This window comes from Lipotes vexillifer, unplaced genomic scaffold, assembly GCF_000442215.2.
Source record: "Lipotes vexillifer unplaced genomic scaffold, Lipotes_vexillifer_v1.1 scaffold699, whole genome shotgun sequence".
Taxonomy (NCBI): domain Eukaryota; kingdom Metazoa; phylum Chordata; class Mammalia; order Artiodactyla; family Lipotidae; genus Lipotes; species Lipotes vexillifer.
The window spans coordinates 728133-748158 of record NW_006788818.1 but is presented as its reverse complement, the minus strand read 5'-3'; the positions used below and the strand labels follow the sequence as shown (position 1 = coordinate 748158).

At 38.0% G+C, this 20026-nt stretch overlaps 1 protein-coding gene across 8 annotated transcripts in view; it reads right to left on the bottom strand.

The window, feature by feature from the left end:
• Positions 1-20026, bottom strand: part of EPB41 (erythrocyte membrane protein band 4.1) — a 207941-nt gene that overhangs the window by 76593 nt on the left and 111322 nt on the right. For all 8 annotated transcript variants that reach the window (XM_007461822.1, XM_007461825.1, XM_007461824.1 and 5 more), the window contains 4 exons: positions 10564-10651; positions 6033-6185; positions 3537-3634; positions 735-907 (listed from right to left, as the gene is read on the bottom strand). In XM_007461822.1, the coding sequence (XP_007461884.1) occupies positions 735-907; positions 3537-3634; positions 6033-6185; positions 10564-10651 (512 nt within the window). The remainder of the gene's footprint in view (positions 1-734; positions 908-3536; positions 3635-6032; positions 6186-10563; positions 10652-20026) is intronic.

The window sequence follows — 20026 nt, the reverse complement described above, 5'->3', positions numbered from 1 at the left end:
GTGGTTAGGACTCGGTGCTTTCACTGCTGGTGCCCGGGTTCAATCCCCGGTAGGGGAACTGAGATCCTGCAAGCCACGTGGCAGGGCCAAAAAAAAAAATAAGAACTGATTGTGGCTTTTTACTTCATTTCAGTAATGCTAATGCTCTCAAATCCTTGAGACTAAACTTAGAAAAACTGAAACAGATCTTCTGTCAGTATATACAATTATGAAACTTTTATTTCCTCCCTCTTTTATTTAAACAAAATTTGGACACTCCAGTAATAGGATTGTTTTTTTGGTCTATAATTGACACATGACAAATGATCTAAACTTTTTCAGTGATTGTGCTAGTGAGGCAGACCCCTTCCCTCTTTTCTACTTGAAAAATAACTATTTAAAAATGTTCAAGAGGGGTTTAGTTCAGTATACTACATTAGGTGTCACCCTGTGGTAGAGATTCTGAATTCTAATTCCAATTCTAGTGGTGTTCAATCCACCACTTCCCAGCAGTGGGACCTTGATCGAGTTACTACTCTCTCTGAACCTCTGTTCTCCTTTTCTTAAGATGATTCCACTAAATTCGACAATTAGTGAAAATCCATTTCGTTTTATCACTGAGACTCTTTAATTTGATTCTCTTATAGATAACTGTACTTAGCTTGAATGTGCCCGATCACATCTGATAACCATTCTTCCTTTATCTCTCTCTAAAGAGTTAGGATAACAAGAAATCATTAATATTCAATACAAACCTCCATCAAGGCTTCGGGATGCCCGTTTGCTTGCTGTACGCTCAAAGTGTGGGGCAGGCCTGTCAATCAGAGCACTAGCTTGCCTGGTCTGAGCCTGAGTTCGGCCACTGTATCGAAATTTGGATCCCAGGGCAAGAAATTTGCTTTTAGGAATGGTGTCTGTAGATGTCAGTCTGGGGGGAAAAAACATGATAATCATATATTATATACTATATTATATATCATCTCACTCTAATGAGGTTGTGAGATTAAAGACAAAATCAAGTATTAAAAAGTTTCACAATTCTCACAGATTCCTTATAGTTACTAAGACAAATTTCCAATCAAGCAATCATTATTTTAATTCTGTCATTTCTCAAAGCAATATGTATAATTTATTTGTGGCTTATGTTAATGATATAATCTTATATCTCTATAGGTAGGGTCTTATGGTTTTCAAAATGCTTTTACAGCACTGTACTATTTTCACTATACCCCTGTAATATTTTCATCATTTTATAGATAAAAGAAACTGAACCTCAAAGAAGGTTATTTGCTTAAGGTCATAGCTGTTAAGAAGTTGGGCAGTTATGGAATTCAAGCCCAGAGCTCTTTTTCCCCTCTCCGAGAATAATAATTTTGTCAAATGCACTCCAAACTCAATGCCTGGTATTCAATGCCTATTAAATCCTATTTAATAGGATATTTGGTGTATTTTCAACTCAGTTAGGAACCCCATCTTCTTTCTAAGCAGTACCCTGTGCTCTCTTTTGTCACGGCATTTACTACACTGAATTGAAACAATCTGTTTATGTGCTGGTCTCCACTATGAGACTGTGAGCTCTCTTTGGGTAAAGAATAAAGACTATGACTTATTCATTTTGTGTTTTCACTTCGGGCACAGTGCCTGGCATGAATCTGGCATTCAATAAATATTTGCTGAATAAATGCATGAATTGCTACATCAAATACTACCAAAAAAAGAGTATTTTTTTCTCTTTGGGGTAGTTTAATTCAGCAAATGCTTTCTTTTATGTAATGAAGAATTACATGTTAATATATCCTCTTATTTTGATGCAATGGATTTAAATATGCTATCCTACAAGTAAATGCATTGGCTGCAGCTGAAACCTATACCATAGATATTAAACATTCAAAATAACTCTTTTTTTGGGGGGAGGGGAAAATTAGGAGTTTGAGATTAACATATACACACTGCTATATATAAAACAGATAACCAACAAGGACCTATTATATAGTACAGGGAACTATACTCAATATTTTGTAATCACTTATAAGGGAAAAGAATCTGAAAATATATATATGTATAACTGAAACACTTTGGTGTACACCTGAAACAAACACAACATTGTAAATCAACTATACTTCAATTAAAAGAAAAGGGAGGGGCTTCCATGATGGCGCAGTGGTTGAGAGTCCCCCTGCTAATGCAGGGGACACGGGTTCGTGCCCCCGTCCGGGAAGATCCCACATGCCGCGGAGCGGCTGGGCCTGTGAGCCATGGCCGCTGAGCCGGCGCGTCCGGAGCCTGTGCTCCGCAGCGGGAGAGGCCACAATGGTGAGAGGCCCGCGTACCACAAAAAAAAGAAAAGGGAAAAAAACTCTTTTTACTCTTCCTCACCCTCTTTTAAAACTCTATTTTCTTGGTTTTAAAGAAGATGGTGAAAACATAAAGAAATATCTTAATGCCAATAATTAAGATTCTTTAATCGAATATAAGGTGTAGCCTCATGTTTTATTTGAAATGAGAATTGAAATGTTATTTTCCCTGACTTGTCTTTCTGTCCAGTGTTCTTTAGTGCTAAGTATGATATGAAATTACAAATAGAAGAAAAAGTTATCATGATTCTCTCTCTTGAGAGCCATTCATAAAGAGTCAAGTTTATTTATGAACAACATGGCATGAAGTCTGGGATTTGCTTCAAAATAATCTGAGAAGTAGTAGGAAGGAGTGAGTGGGGATATAGATGAAGCAAGATTGACCTTGGGGTGATAATTGTTGAAGGTGGAGTTTGGGACCAGAGGAGTTCATTATACTATTCTCTTCATTGTGCTATACATGCAATTTTCTATAATAAAGATATTTTCTTAAAAAGGCAAACTGGCAACTAGCTGGCTCTCCTTTCAACAGAAGTAATTATTTGTCTGCTAGATTTTATGTTCCATCAGGACAGGGGCTAGAACTATCTAGTGATATATTCCCAATGCCTAGTACAGTGCCTATACAAAGGGTAAGCGCACAGAAAATGCTTGGTAAGTGAACACAAGGGGTTAATTATATGTCCTCTTGAAAAGCAAAGGAGATGAAACTTTCTTCTGTCTTCTGTTTATCTGATACAACTGTGCTTCAAAGATGGTTCTCTGTGCTCCCTTTCTGGGGTTGATTAGAACTAAGATAACGATCAGCTTCACATCTTTAACCTTCGAGTATAAGAGTCCCACAGAGTAGTTAAGCACTCCTTAGAGAAATTCCATGTGCAGCTAAGTCAGGGTACCTCTTCCTGACAAGACTGGTTTTAGCTCCAGTTAGGGCAATCACAGAGCCTCTAGTAAACACAGGTTCCTATTTCTTATTTCCCTCATCCTTCTACCATACACAGAAAGGTGCTCTGGGAATATTAAGACAGTGTTTTTCAACCCAAAGAAGGAGAACTAGACTCATTTTATCTTGCTTAAGATGATCTCACCTGAGCTAAATAAAAGACGGCCAGCCATGCAAAGAAGGAAATTTCAATAGCAGGTTTAAAATAGAAGCATGCATAAATAATTTATCCTTGAAAAATACTTAAGTGAGAACAATACCTGAAAAACGTGTGATGCTCTACACAGACTTTCCATAATTTCTTAGCTGCTCGGTAACTGGGAAGTTTGAATCCGATGGTACTTTCATACTGTTCTTGCTATAAATACACAAGCAAACATGGAACATAAAGTATTATTCAACTACAGTGATACAGGACCAGAGAAATATGGTGCTGCAGAAGAGATCATTGTGAATAAAAAGAAAGTTACTAGTCTAAGGACATAAAATATCATTTGAAATGTTTTGCTACTTATCAAAAGAAATTTACTCACTGAGAGTGGTTTTTTCCACAGCAAGGAAGCCAGGGAATGCATCTTATATCGTTTACACATCTTATTTTGTTCAGAAACACACATACACACACACACACACACACACACATATACACTGTATATTATTCTGAGACACAATTAAGTCACATTTTGATTGTCCAGACACTGCTCTTCCTTAGTTACTGTCTGTATTTAGGATACTAGACTACTCAATAATCAGGGAATAGGATAGCAGATGATTCCTCCAATCAACTAATATTATTATGCAATCGTTTTTAGTAATAGGAACTAAAGATTGTGGCTCAAACCAGATTACTGAATTATTAAATGCCTTTTTTTTCTTTGATTGATCATTAGCTTATCTAGATACTTCTTTGACTAAAGTAGACCACATCCTGCCAGGGCTACTGGAAACACTGTCCTGCTAGTCTCTTGCCTCTTTTTTTTCTGCCTTAAGCATGCTTTATAATATGGAAAGGACACTGACATTTACTTCTAGTGCCTATTATTGCCAATAACACTATGATCAGACAGTATCATCTGCATTTTTATACATGAAGAAACTGATATCAGAGAAGTCACCTGCTTAGTCTCACAGCTATTAAGTGGCAGAACCAGAATTTCATGGCTGCCACTACACCATGCTACTTCTGAATCATCTGTTGTAGTCACAATACTATACTACACTTCTCAAAATCCTACTGTTGTTCTTTATTGCTTTCTTAAGTAAGAATTTTGCATTTTTATTATATATTATATAGTTAACATTTAAAGAAACCAAGTACTTCCCATTATCATATATATATATATATATATATATATATGTTGGTTTTTTTTTTCCTGCCTTCCCACATTAAAATATAAGACTGTTGAGGAATGGATTTGAGGACACAGGGAAGGGGAAGGGGAAGCTGGGACGAAGTGAGAGAGTGGCATGGACTTATATATACTACCAAATGTAAAATAGCTAGTGGGAAGCAGCCGCATAGCACAGGGAGATAGGCTCGGTGCTTTGAGACCACGTAGAGGGGTGGGATAGGGAGGGTGGGAGGGAGGGAGACGCAAGAGGGAGGAGATATGGGGATATATGTATATGTATAGCTGATTCACTTTGTTATAAAGCAGAAACTAACACACCATTGTAAAGCAATTATACTCCAATAAAGATGTTAAAAAAAAAAAAAAATTGTTGAGGAATGGACTCTTCTATTGATATTTACTGTTCCTAGCCCCTAGAATAGTGTCTCACACAAAGAAAGCCATCAATAAATATTTGTTGACTGAATGACTCTCGGATTTGAAACTCTTTGACCTTTGCTAGGCACAGGTAAATAACTATGGTATAAATAAATGCTTCAATGATAATCCTTATCCGAAATTTTAAGGCTGCACATTCAGTATTTCCATGTTCAAATAATGAGCCATTTTTCACCAGCAGATGGTGATATATACACAAAAAAGCCTCTTTACATTAGTACGATGCTTTCCTGTTCAGAGCTTTCACCTCTGTCATCTCATTTGATCTTCAAATCAACCTTGACAGAGCAGGTATTATCCCCCTTGAATGGTAAGGAACACTTTATCCAGGGTCTTTTACTTAGTAGGTGGCAGAGTAAGCACTAGAACTTTTTTTTTTAATTTAATTCCTACTTGAACAACTTTCTGCTATACCATGATGGCTCTTTAATATAAAAGTTAAATTTGGCCAGCATTAGTATATTCTGAAAATTGATCACCAACTAGTAACTGAGTTATCTGGTACAAAGTTGAACCTCCAACTCTACTAAAAATCTAGATCTTGACCCTAGGACACATTCCCAGTAACTACTAGAACCTACATATACAAATAATTATATAAGGTAAGGGACTGGTGGTATAAAACATAAGTAATTTAACCCCACAATTTAAAAATCTCATGCTACTTAATTTAAAAATATTTTCCATCAAGCCTTTACCTGGAGTAAACAAGGAACAAGTTTATTAATCCAAATTTCACTTTTGGCCATGGTACATTTACCTACATGAAGAGAACTGTCCAGAAAACAAATAGGAAGGAAGAGAAGAAGCATCACGGGACTGATTAGGAAACAAAATATCAGCACCTAAACAGTTAGCTATAGAGAGACCTCATAGATGACATAACAAGGAAAACAGGAATGAAGAGATGTTTTAGACATGGTCTGTGTTTGATTTCAGGAGGAAAGGGAAACACAAATTCTGTACCTCTCCAGGCCGAATCTTAATGAAAAAGCTGCTACGTTTGTAAGAAATCTTCAGCACTTTGGGCCAAGGAAAGCGGTTAATTCTCAGCTTATCTTTGTAAACCAGAAGGCCACTAGAGCAGACACCTAGGATGATATCCACTCCCTCCAAGTCCTGCGGAAAAAAAGCATTAGCGTTTCAGTCTTGAGCAAAGTGCTCAACATAGTCGACTATTATTAGACAATCTGAAGATATTAACAACCAAATACAGTTACAAAGAATACAATGAAAAATAAAGTTTAACCTAACAACCATAACCCACGGGACTATTTGGTCTACGTAAAAATGTTGTTACTATACTACATTTAAAAATCAATGTTATTACCTACCACAAATATTTTTAAAATGTCCAAATCAGACTCAGTAATTCTATTTCTATAATCTGTTCTAAGGAAATAATTCAAATCACAGAAAAAGCTTTACACATGATAATGTTCAGAATGTTATAAGAGTGAAAAACTGGATATAATCTAAGTATCCAAGCATTAGGGTTAAATTATTGTTCATCCATATAGTGAAATACAATGTGGCCATTAAAACTTAAATAGAATTTGGGAGATAAATGGGAAAATAATTATGTTGTAACATTAAGCAATATAAAGCAGGATAAAATTGCATACATAATTTGATACCAACAATATAAAAAATATACATAGAAGAAAGATGAATACACCAAAATGTTAATAATGGCATTCTTTAGGTGGTGCAATTATGAACAATTTTTCATTTCAGTTTTCTATACTTTCCAATTACAATAAACATGTATTATCTTTTAAAAAGCATTCAAATGTGAAAAAACTAACACATGTATGTAAGAAATTCAAACAATACAGAAATGTGTAAAATTACAAAAAAATCTACCCTCCTCCTCCCACACTCTTTAACAGTAACCAGTACTGATTTGATAATTTCCAGGATTATCCTATTTTCTAGGCACATACAATTTTGTATGGATAATATATATATATATATACATATACACATATTATTAATATATCACCTTTATAATGAGGAAAACAACTATAAAAAAATTAAAATTCAGTCCTTGAGGGTGGAAACTGTATCTAAATCATTGCTATATCACTCCAAATACTGTTATTGACAACATGCTCAATAAGTGTTTACACTGAGTTTGTTACCTGCCCACATTATTATTTTTTTATTATTATTATTTTTTTTAGCCATACACGGGCCTCTCACTATTGTGGCCTCTCCTGTTGCAGAGCACAGGCTCCGGACACGCAGGCTCTGCAGCATGTGGGATCTTCCCGGACCGGGGCACGAACCCATGTCCCCTGCATCGGCAGGCAGACTCTCAACCACTGTGCCACCAGGGAAGCCCCTGCCCACATTATTAATCATAACTTATTACGGAAAATATTAGTAAATTCTTTGCTTCATATTTATAAAAATCTTGATTCATGTAGGTTGATAAATTAGGAAATTTCAAGGTATTTTAGTAACAACATACACTAAGCTTAAACCTTCAACCATTACTATCAATTATTTAGTTCATTATTAGTGACTGAGGGAACATCTGCTTTTCTTTTGTCCAAGAAACATGGACATACACACATCTTACCTACTGAAGGAATCGACTGCTATGAGGAGTAATACAGCCACCATCACCACCCCTCAGAGCCACTGTGAAATGTCACTCGGCTTGCACCTCATCTACCTTCACAACACTCCTCTCATAAAACTGAGCCTCTGCAGCCTCCAAAAAGGCTTCCCTGGGACTTCTCTGGTGGTGCAGTGGTTAAGAATCTGCCTACCAATGCAGGGGACACGGGTTCGAGCCCTGGTCGGGGAAGATCCCACATGCCGCGGAGCAACTAAGCCCGTGCGCCACAACTACTGAGCCTGCGCTCTAGAGCCCGCGAGCCACAACTACTGAGCCTGGGTGCCACAACTACTGAAGCCCGCAGGCCTAGAGCCCGTGCTCCGCAGCAAGAGAAGCCACTGCAATGAGAAGCCCGCGCACCACAATGAAGAATAGCCCCTGCTCGCCGCAACTAGAGAAAGCCTGCGTGCAGCAACAAAGACCCAACACAGCCAATAAATAAATAAATGAATAAAAAAAAAAAGGCTTCCCTTAATAATTCAAAAAGAGACACTAATTTATTTTCACCATGCCTGTCTGTATATGAAAATCCTAGGGCAGGCATTTTGGTCTCCCAGTTCTGAAGTACTCAAAGCTATCATTATCATAGTCAGCAAAAAATTACTATGGTAGCTATGGTAGCTGCATGTCGTATACATGTATGTTTAAGTCAGCAGACCACCAGGACTTCCTGGAGGCCAGGGCATAGGGCTATGTATACTACCAAATATACATGCACAACTATAATTCTTGTTTTTCTATGATAAAGTGGTCATCCCTCCAAAAACCATAAGTATAGGAGTTGACTCTATTCCTTATAAACTCAGTATGAGAGAACTCAGATTTTTATAATTACTGATGTTAAGTATAGTAAGTTTTTTTTTTAAGTATAGTAAGTTATAAATATTATCCTCAGGTCAAAAAGGAACAGTAAGTTACCAATAAAGCCATATTTGCATGCCTCTTTATTGAAGAAAAATTTTAATTAAATATATAATATTAATCATCTATGTCTGTAATTCAAGGAAAATAAATTTCACCTGAGTTAATCTCTACAGATAACCATTTATTTAGATAAGTAATAAAAGACCGGAGTTATATGCTTCTAGACTGCTCCTTTTCCCAAAATGAGTATAAAGAAACATATTAGTGCCTACGTGTGTTATGTACAAGCACAATAGAGAGAAGAAGAAATTATATTCAGCTTCAATTCAATGACTACATAACAGAATTTCCCAGAAGATGTCCCCTTAAGCTTTTAAAGGCTGTGGATACAACTACATCTCTCTTTTAACTATATGTTTTGGAGAAACAATTTGCTTTACAACATTTGCTGTAGAAATATGCTGCCTGACTCCTCATGTAATCCTGATAATTACTGAATTGACACCAGCCTCCAGGAGAAATTGAGAAGCAAAACCTAACAATTTCAGTTCTGAACCTGATCTGATCTTCCTATCATCTGCTTTTGAGAGTCACAGAAGTCACAGTACCCAGCCCAAAACAATCCAGAGCAACATCTTAAGAAAACTCACTAACATGCAATGAAATTTTATTAGTTACTAGAATGTAAATAAGGAAGAAACTTCAGATACAGATATTCAGGTTGGGAGAAACCTGAAAAGTCATTTTAGTCCAATCACCCACCAAATGTTTGAATGTCCTTTTCTAAATTCCTACCAAGTGATTATTCTGCCTAACCTGGAATATCTCTAGTGATAGAAAACTCAATCCCTTCTGAGGTAGCCCATCCCATCTTTGAAATAGCTCTGTGAGACAATTTGTCCAACTGGGCTGAAAAGTATTTCCCTGCAGTTTTCATTTTACCGGCTCTAGTGTTGTATCTTGGAGCCATAGTAAAATCTTTACTTCACAAGTTAATCCTTGAAATCCATGAAGACTGACATTATATCTTTCCTAAACTTTCCCTTCTGTGGGTTAAGTATCCCTATTCCTTTGCCTGTTTCTCACTGGACATGGTTTTGATTCCCCAACACGCATCCTAGTTAAATTTCTCTAAATGAACCTCAGATCATCCCTTGAGCCCTTTCTTTCTCTCATAAACTCCTCAACCGCCCCAGACATTTCAGTAGCTGAAGATGAGACAAGTCAAGTGACATCCCTTAAGTATTCGTTGTGTTAGGTTGTATTAGGTAGAACTAGGATGAAAGCTCAAGTTTCCAAATCCCTAACCCAGTGGTTCTCAAATGAGCCACTGTGGTTCCTCCCCTGTGCATTAGAATCCCCTGGAGAGCTTGTTAAAACAGACTGCTGGGATCCACCCACATAGTTTCTGATTCAGTGAGACTGGGATGGGACCTGACATGAGCATTTCTAACAAGTTCCTAGATGATGCTAAATGCTGGTTCAGAGACCACACTTTGAGAACCACTACCTTACGCCAATGGTTCTCAGATTCAAGCATGAAGGAGGATCATTTGGGATATTCATTAAATCTGGAGACTTAGCCTCTCCTCCAAAGTAATTCACTAAATCTGGGAGGAGCTCAGGAATCTGCATATTTAATAAACACCCCGGGTGATTCTGATATAGGTGATGTTGTCTGTGAAACATGCCTCACTGTCACTCTATATTTTCAAGTGTATCTGCATTTTAGGAAATTATCATTTCTTTTGCTCTCGGTGCTATATCTTTTGATCCTTATGGTTGCTTAGGTGTGAAACTTCGTTCTGATGGTGGAATTGTAAAAGGGCAATTCAACTGATACACTTAATACACTTGACTGGTTCAACTGATAGACTTAAAATTCCAACAAGAATTACTATCTCCTCTGAACGTTTTGTAATGCCCCAGATAAAGGTTGGTAAGAAATATTATATGACACAGGTCTGATACATGCATATTAATAAAGGCCAAAGTTACCATTACCTTTGCTTTATGAAGGTCAACACCATACATAGACAACTTTTTGGCATTCTCAAGAAATTCCAGGTCAGCCTGAGCTGGAGTCATGGACCTTTGACAGAAGAAAAACAAAAAGACTTTCAGTGTCACAGTGTCAACATTTACAATAATAACATTTGTATATTTCTTGTACTTTATATAAACATATACATACCAATATGTATGTAGATATATTTCATAGCCCTAAAAGTAGACTATTATGTATAGAAAAGGACTCTTATCACTACCTGTGTCTAAATAATTGAAATACGCCTTAGAAAAAGAGACCTTGGAGAAACCAAAAGTCACCAAAAGCTATCAGAAAAAAAAAAGTTAAAAAATAAAACCTTCTAAATTTCTTTAAAGCTACCTCATCCACCATCAGTTCTGCCCCTCCCTCTCCTTAGGCCTTTTTTCCAACACATGTAAACTCCTCCCACTAATTTATCTTGCCAAGGAGGTGACCAAATTAAATCCTCTGAGGGCATGGTACAACTTACAATATCCTCTTAGCTGCCTTTTTCTCTCCCTATCCCTGAACTGAGTTAATATGGAAATTAAACAGGAGGGCAGCTGAAGTTGCTTAACGGGATTCTTAATGGGGGCAGGCTTGATGAAAAGAAAATTTCTGGTAATAGATGGTGTCCTGCCCACTGACCTAAACAAAATAAATTGGTTAATAGAGGCATGTAGATAATGGGGCTGTTTTCTCTGTTATTAAGATGTCTTCATTACTAGGCATATAATGAATTAAATTTGTTTGAAAACAATCAGCCTCACTGTCTAAACACTCACTGTGACAGTCTTGCCTTCTCCTTTATAACTTTCTTCTCTTTTGAAAAGTGCTCATGAGCTGTTATGTTGAGCTTTGAAGAAAAAAATATTACTCCTAGTGCTGTGCAATTCAGACCAAGCAAACAGAAATTCATAGTAACAATAAAGCAGCCATACCCCCAAAGAAAAACCATGTAAATGCCTATTTCCCATAAGACTGCCAGCCTCCAGCTATAAAAAGCAGCAGTGACCTATTCATTTAACAAGAGAAAGTCTCTTCCAAACCCATCTGTCTTTATCCTCATTAAAAAGAACAAAGGGTTCCCTGGAATAACACCCCCCCATAAAAAAAAATCTCAGGAAAGAAACTGCAGATTTGTTAATGACTCAGCATCTCAGAATAAAAACTTCCTTCCACAAGCGCTAAACCATCATACCTGAATGCTTTTTATTAATGACTCTGAAATTGAACACAAAAAAGGAGAATGGGAAAATAAACACATGCAAGTCTGAATATTCAAGTCATTAAAAACATCTCAGGAAATTTTTGTAGTTTTCTTTTTCCTCATATAAATTATATACTTTTCTAGTTAAGGTTACTCTCATTTTATGGGTTTTTGGGTTTTTTTGTCTTTGTTGTTGTTAGTGTTAGTATTATTGATGGCTTGAATTTTAGGATTCGAAGCTGGAATGGAGCTTGAAGATTATAGAGTCCAACACTTTCACTTTGCTGACGAAGAAACAAGTGTGGAGGGATTACATGGTCATAGGCAAGTTATGACTCAGTTTAAGGTAGCAGGCTTTAGCCAGGACCCAAGTCACATCACTGCAGCTGGAATCCTAGCCCCTGCACTTAAGAGTGGTGACCTCAATCTCCTAACCATAAAGTAAGAAGCATAATAATACCTACTTCCTGAGACTAGTATAGGCAATGATTTTTTTAATCTTTGATGAATGAATGAATGTGACTGGTAGGATAAAATGAGATAATGCTTGTGAAACTGCTTTGTAAAATATAAATGTTTATTATTATTGCACCCTTAGGTTTCTGGTACAGTGGTACATCATAAGCAACTCATAAAAGAGAAATAATTTTTTTTTTTTTTTTTTTTTTTGCGGTATGCGGGCTTCTCACTGTTGTGGCCCCTCCTGTTGTGGAGCACAAGCTCCGGACGCGCAGGCTCAGCGGCCATGGCTCACGGGCCTAGCCGCTCCACTGCATGTGGGATCTTCCCAGACCGGGGCACGAACCTGTGTCCCCTGCATCAGCAGGCGGACTCTCAACCACTGCGCCACCAAGGACGCCCGAGAAATAATTTTAATCACTTGAATTTGAAGACAAGTTTTAAGACATTAAATGAAGCAATCATGATGAAATCTTCCCCATACTCCTCCAACTCTAAGGGACATTAACGGGGTCAATCAATTTGAATACAGATTTAAATTTCAAACTATGTAGTTAAATGATTTTCTAATAAGTAAGCATGCTTTAAAATTGTATTAAGGGTAGGTAGTAAGAGATCTTTAAAACTATGACTTTCCTTGTTAGTTGAAAATAATATTTATATTTGAGGTTTGGCTGATGCTTTGCATTTAACATTTTTTTATATAACTAAAAAAATTTTGAAACACACTTAAAAGTTACCTACAATACAAACAATTTTTCCTGAACCATTTGAGAGCAAATTGTCAACCTGATGACCAATCACTCCCAAGTACTCTGGTGTGTAATTCCTACAAACAAGGACATTCTCCTACATAACCTCCACAGGACTCTGAAAACAAGGAAATAAACAGTAATACATTACTGCCATCTAATCCTCAGACCCCATTCAAGTTTACCCAGTTATTTCCAAAATGTTCTGTATGGCAGAAGAATCCAGTTTAGCCTCATGGAGTTTCATTTAGTTCATCTCTCTTTCGTACTCTTCAGTCTGGAAAAGTTTCTTAGTCTTTCTTTGACTTTCCTAATCTTGAACTTCTAAAGATTACAGGCCAGTTATTCTATAGAATGCCCCTCAATTTGGGCCTGTCTGATGTTTCTCCACAAATTGACCCCATAAGTTATACATCTTTCACAGGAATATCACAGAAGTGACCCTGTGTTCTCACTGCATCCTATCAGGGGGAACATGATTTCAATTTGTCTCTTCCAGGAGATGTTCGTTTTGATCAGTGATTGTCTGCCGGGCTTCTCTTCCATGAAATTCCTCTTTACCTCTTTGTAATTAATAAATATTCTGTGGGAATGTATTTGGAAATAGTCTATTCCTTGTCAAACTTTTAATCTATTCACTCATTTATATCAGTATGGACTCAGGGATTCTCAGCTTATTCAATGTAATATAATCAATTATTTTCCTTATTTATTTTAGTGCTTAAATCGTCCCAGATTTGGTTAGGGGGAGCCTTTCTAAGCTGGATTCTGTGTCCCTCTGACCATTTCCTATCATTTTTTGAGCACCTCCTTCTGGCACAACGTAGAGTCAGAGTATGTGAGTATGCGTGCGTGTGTGTGTGTGTGTGTGTGTGTGTGTGTGTGTGTGTATACCTATTTACATCTCTATCTATCTAACATCTATCTATCCATCCATCTATCTATTGGAAACAATGAGTTTACACTGAAACCTCCAGTTTTAATGCAACACCACAGGGTTCATTTTAATTTCTCTCACTCTAATTTGCATCTCCCTTTACTGACAGTCAGAAACCTGGCTCCCATTATCCTTAATACAATACATTGACTCATTTGATCAACCCCCTGTACATAACCAATCTCTCTGTGCTGCCACTGACCTCTCCTCCACGTGGGTGCCCTCTTCACTGGCTTAGACTCTGAATTCCCCATGCTAGGCTGCTCCCCACACATGTCCTCCTTACCTCACTCAGGTTCTGACTCCTGGTGTTAGGCTACCTCTTCCATAGACATCTTTTTCACCCGGCTTAGGCTTCAACACCTGTATCAGGTACCATCCCATAGGGATGCCCTCTGCAGGCCTTCACAACTCCCTTTTCATCCTATTTCAGCTCTGACTTCCCCTGCCAGGCTGGCCCCCCACAATGTACATTCTCCTCACCCTGCTTAGGCCCCAATATCCCCAGCCAGACTGCCTCTCAGCATGGATGACTATCTTGCTCTATCCCACCTAACGGCTTTAGGACACAATTGTTTCAGGAAGCTTTTTCTGATTATAAAAATCATTCATTCATTGTATAAAATTTGGAAAATATCTTTAAGAGCATAGAAAAAAAAAAAAAGAAAATCTCCCATAATCCCACCAACCACAGATACCTGTGCATAAATACAAACATATATTTTACAAATTTAAATCACAAATTAAACTTAAATTATTTTCAACTTAACATTTTAAAGACTATGGTTTTTCCTAAATGTTTGAAAACTCTTGAAAGTAGTGACAAACTATCTGGGAAGAGATTAGACAGCTCTAAACCATTAGGAGTACTGTCCTGAATTTATTCAGTACCACCTAATAATTTACTACTTGAAATTACTGCAACTTACAGAAGTACCTAACCAGGGAGCTTTGGCACTGGTTAACTTTTGCTCATTAAAAAGAGAAGTTATAACAAAATTTCCCTGTATTTATTTTGAGCAAGTGGAGTCAGGATATAGAGCCATTCAATGAGTTCCAATGTTATGTGACAGCCTTTTTTTTTTTTTTTTTAAATGGGAAAAGTTGCTTTATTCAGGAGGCCAGCAACCTGGGAAGATAGTGGATTAATGTCCTAAAACGATCTCCAAGTTGCTGGTTAGGAGACAAAGGTTTTAAAGGCAGTGTGAGGGAGGGGGCTACAGGGTGCATGACCAGCTCATGGACAATTCTCTGATTGGTTGGCAACAAGGTGAAGTTTCAAGCGTCACCCACCTTCTGGTTTCCGCCAATTTGGGGTCTACATGCTTGTGGTCAGCAGTTTTTATCTGGCGGGGTTGTGACAGCCTTTTAATAATGTTGCATCTTCTAATTAAGGACTGTGGTTTCAAATAATTAAGTGGGGGACAACTGACAACTTTACATACCATCTTAGTCCCCATAAATGGAGGACAATTCGTTTTAAAGCTTGATTTGCTACTGTAAATTTAGTGTTAATTATAGCTTCACGGTCTCTGTCTAGGCAAAGGGCCATTACTAAGAATTCCATGTACGTAGGCTATCTTCTATTTATCTGAGGAGCAGGGTAGTATTTACTTGTATTTTCCAATGCACAGTAAATGCTTCTGCCTAAGCAGAAGTCTCTTTGGACTGGTTAAAATGTCACATTGTTGGACATAATTAAAATTTCCATTTTGCTTTCTGTTTGTGAGGATTGCCAATCTTTCCAAAAAGGAGCAAGTAAATTCCAAGATGACAGACCTCTAAATTTTCTAATCATGGAGATCGATTATTGCTCAATTTCTATCTGTATACCTCACAGAACATCAAGTGGACCATATCCACCTGTCCTCTGAGATCGTTTCACCTATTTGGGTTTAAACTCAGTTCCAAAGAGCAGTTCTCTAAACCCAGACTCACATTCATTACTTGCAAAATGGAATAAGAATCATTGTGCAAAGCACTTTACATGAATTTCTAATTTAACAATCAGAAAATTCACATTATCAGTCTTATTTTTCCGACGAAAAAACTGAAACTTAGAGAGTTTAAACAACTTACTGAGTCATAAAGCTAATAAGGAATGGAGCCTGAATTCAAAGCAAGAGAGGCGGACTCCACAGCCCAGGTTTTAGTCTTACTGCCTAACTCAGGGGTTCTCAAACTTTTTGACCTCAGGATCCCTTCACTCTCAATAATTACTGAGGACTCTAAAGAGTTTTTTTTAATGTGAGTTATTTCTATCAATATTTACTATATTAGAAATTAAAACTAATAAAATTGAAAACTATTGATTAAATCTTTAAAGAACAGTAAGTCCCCTACTTATGAACCTTCAAGTTGTGAACTTTCAAAGATGTGAATGTGTGTTTGCATGTCCAATCACGTAAGTTAGTTCACGTGTCTGGCATACATTGTCACGTGCTTGCATTCTCTACAAGTGGTTGTGCTTTTGTGTACTTTGTACAGTACTGTAGAGTATAGCAGTAGAGTGTCTTTATTTCAAGCCCAGGATGTCCAGAAGCAAGCGTAAAAGCAACAGTATATAGCTGATTGTGTTAGTTGGGTACCTAGGCTAACTTTGTTGGACTTAGGAACAAATTGGACACGAATACGCTCTCTGAACGGAACTCGTTTGTATGTAGGGGACTTAATGAATAACAATAAACGACTCATGCTTTAACATGAAAAATTTTTTGTGTGAAAAATAACAGTATTTCCCCCAAATGTAGTTAAGGAGTGACACTGCTTTACATATTTACAATTTTTTTTTTTTTGCAGTACACGGGCCTCTCCCTGCTGTGGCCTCTCCCGCCTCAGAGCACAGGCTCCGGACGCGCAGGCCCAGCGGCCATGGCCCACGGGCCCAGCCGCTCCGAGGCATGCGGGATCCTCCCGGACCGGGGCACGAACCCGCGTACCCTGCATCGGCAGGCGGACTCTCAACCACTGCGCCACCAGGGAAGCCCTACAAATTTTTTTTTAATGTGCGGCTTAGAAGACAGCTAGATTTTCCTACCTGCTTCTGTATTCAATCTGTTGCAATATTTTGTATGGTTGTAATATATGAAGAAACCTGATCTCACACAGATATGTAGTTGGAAAAGGAAGAATTGATGATTAAAAATATTCTTCTTTGATACTACACCAAAACTTAACAATGGCTGTTTCCTAAAGGTTAGTTGCAATGTGAAATCTGAAAACATATCAGTGAACTTTTTGTACCATATTACATTAAAATCCATTGGTCTATCTTGCAGTTTGAATGGGTCTTTTATACAGATGCATGATTTTGTAACATCATGCATTTCATATCTGAAAAATACTGGTTGGCTGAGTAATGCAAGTTTTCCAAATGTTGACACATTTCATTGTACGATATTAAAAGAAAAGAATGACATTCATTAAAATAATCACCAACTTCATCAGAAAAGTCGTTTAAGTATTTGGAACCTGTCAAGATCATGATGGCAAATACAAATTTTCCAAAATTCTAATTTTCATTTGAAAGCTTGAATTTTGTCATTAGCAACAAATACTATCAGTCATTTACCAGTCCTTAAAGGACTGGCTCATTTCATTTTTGAGGAAATGTATGCCAAATAACCAAGTCTGAATAATCAGTTACTTTTTCAAGTAAAAACGGAGTTGCATTAAAAAACTGGCTAATGCAGCTGAGAACGCAAAACAATTACACACGTGCTTTTCTTCAAGACGAGTACCTCAGTATGCAGCTGAAGTGCTTTCTGTCTACTTCCCATTAAATCACACAGAATATTAAACAGGATGTATTTCAGATTTAATAAAATCAATACTCTTTACTGCTTCATCATGAAAATTTTTAAGTGAATTGGCAGGTTTAAAAATATTTTTTTTTAATTTTTAACTGCAAGTTAAAAAGTAAAAGTGTGGGACTTCCCTGGTAGCACAGTGGTTAAGAATCTGCCTGACAATGCAGCGGACATGGGTTCGCGGCCTGGTCCGGGAAGATCCCACATGCCGCGAAGCAACTAATCCCGTGCGCCACAACTACTGAGCCTGTGCTCTAGAGCCCATGAGCCACAACTACTGAGCCCGTATGCTGCAACTAGTGAAGCCCTCATGCCTAAAAACCCGTGCTCTGCAACAAGAGAAGCCACTGCAATGAGAAGCCCACACACAGTAACGAAGAGTAACCCCCACTCACCGCAACTAGAGAAACCCGTGTGCAGCAATGAAGACCCAATGCAGCCAAAAATAAGAAAAATAAATAAATAAATAAAGCCAATGTTTAAAAAGGGCTACAATGGAAAATTTAAATAAATAAATAAATAAAAATAAAAGTGAATGTTGGTGAAGCATATAATGACTAGTAGTACAGTCTGGTGCCATTGCTTTGATTTGTGCTCCACCATTTCAACAGAGTGAAATGGGCAAATAATATCTTAGTATTATTATGAAAATAATTTTGACCTCATGGACCCCTTAACAGAACCTTGGAGACTGGGCTTCCCTGGTGGCGCAGTGGTTAAGAATCCGCCTGTCAATGCAGGGAACACAGGTTCGAGCCCCAGTCTGAGCAGATCCCACATGCCGCAGAGCAACTAAGCCCGTGTGCCACAACTATTGAGCCTGCACTCTAGAGCCTGCGAGCCACAAATACTGAGCCCACACGCCACAACTACTGAAGCCCGCATGCCTAGAGCCCATGCTCCACAACAAGAGAAGCCAACACAATAAAAAGCCCACGCACCTCAACGAAGAGTAGCTCCCGCTCGCCACAACTAGAGAAAGCCCATGCACAGCAACGAAGACCCAATGCAGCCAAAAATAAATAAATACACAGAAAAAAAAAAAGAATCTTGGAGACTGCCGGCAGTCTGTAAAACAACACCATATGAAAAGAGCTGGCCTGGGACTTCCCTGGTGGTACAGTGGTTAAGAATCTGCCTGCCAATGCAGGGAACAAGGGTTCGAGCCCTGGTCCAGGAAGATCCCACATGCCACGGAGCAACTAAGCCCGTGCGCCATAACCACTGAGCCTGCACTCTAGAGCCCGGGAGCCACAACTACTGAAGTCCATGCACCTAGAGCCCGAGCTCCGCAAAAAAAGAAGCCACTGCAATGAGAAGCCTGTGCAGCAACGAAGAGTAGCCCCCACTCGCAGCAACTAGAGAAAGCCGGCGTGCAGCATCAAAGACCCAACACAGCCAAAAATAAATAAATTTATTTAAAAAAAAAGAAAGACAAGAGCTGGCCTAATTCAAAGGGTGATTATAAAGGTTAAATATGATATTATACATAAAGTGCCTAGCATAGTATCTGGCACATAATAACAGACACACAATAAGCTGCTTATAATGTTATGATGATTATGTAACAATGCTATAAAGGAGAATCAAGCATTGCATGAGATTTAGACTATAAAGTCCTCCCAAACATGAAATTCTATTATGATCAAATAACCATTAAAAGAATCATCAGATATTAAAGAATTAGTGTTAATTTTATTAGGTGTGATAGTTGTATTGTGTTCTTAAAGTCTGTATCCTGGTAGATACTTAAGTTTTTATGGGTGAAATGATATGATTTGCTTTAAAATACTGTCAGGGAAAAATATGGAGGGGAATAAATGACTAAAGAAAGCTACAGGGGTAATAACTGTTGAAGCTGAGTGATAGATAAACTGGGGCTCCTTAAACTTGTCTCTTTACTGGCTTCCCTGGTGGCGCAGTGGTTGAGAGTCCGCCTGCCGATGCAGGAGACACGGGTTCGTGCCCCGGTCCGGGAAGATCCCACATGCTGTGGAGCGGCTGGGCCCGTGAGCCATGGCCGCTGAGCCTGTGCTCTGCAACAGGAGAGGCCACAGTAGTGAGAGGCCCGTGTACCGCAAAAAAAAAAAAAAAGAAAAAGTCAGAGACAGAAGTTAGGTATCAATCATAATCTGATACCACTATTTTCTGCTGTTTTGCTCCACAGCAGCAGTAGAATATTTTCTTTCACCATTTTATTGATTGCTCAAAGATTATGCTACCAATAAAAATTATTTTTAAATTATTAGGAAAAAAAAAACATTTCCCTAC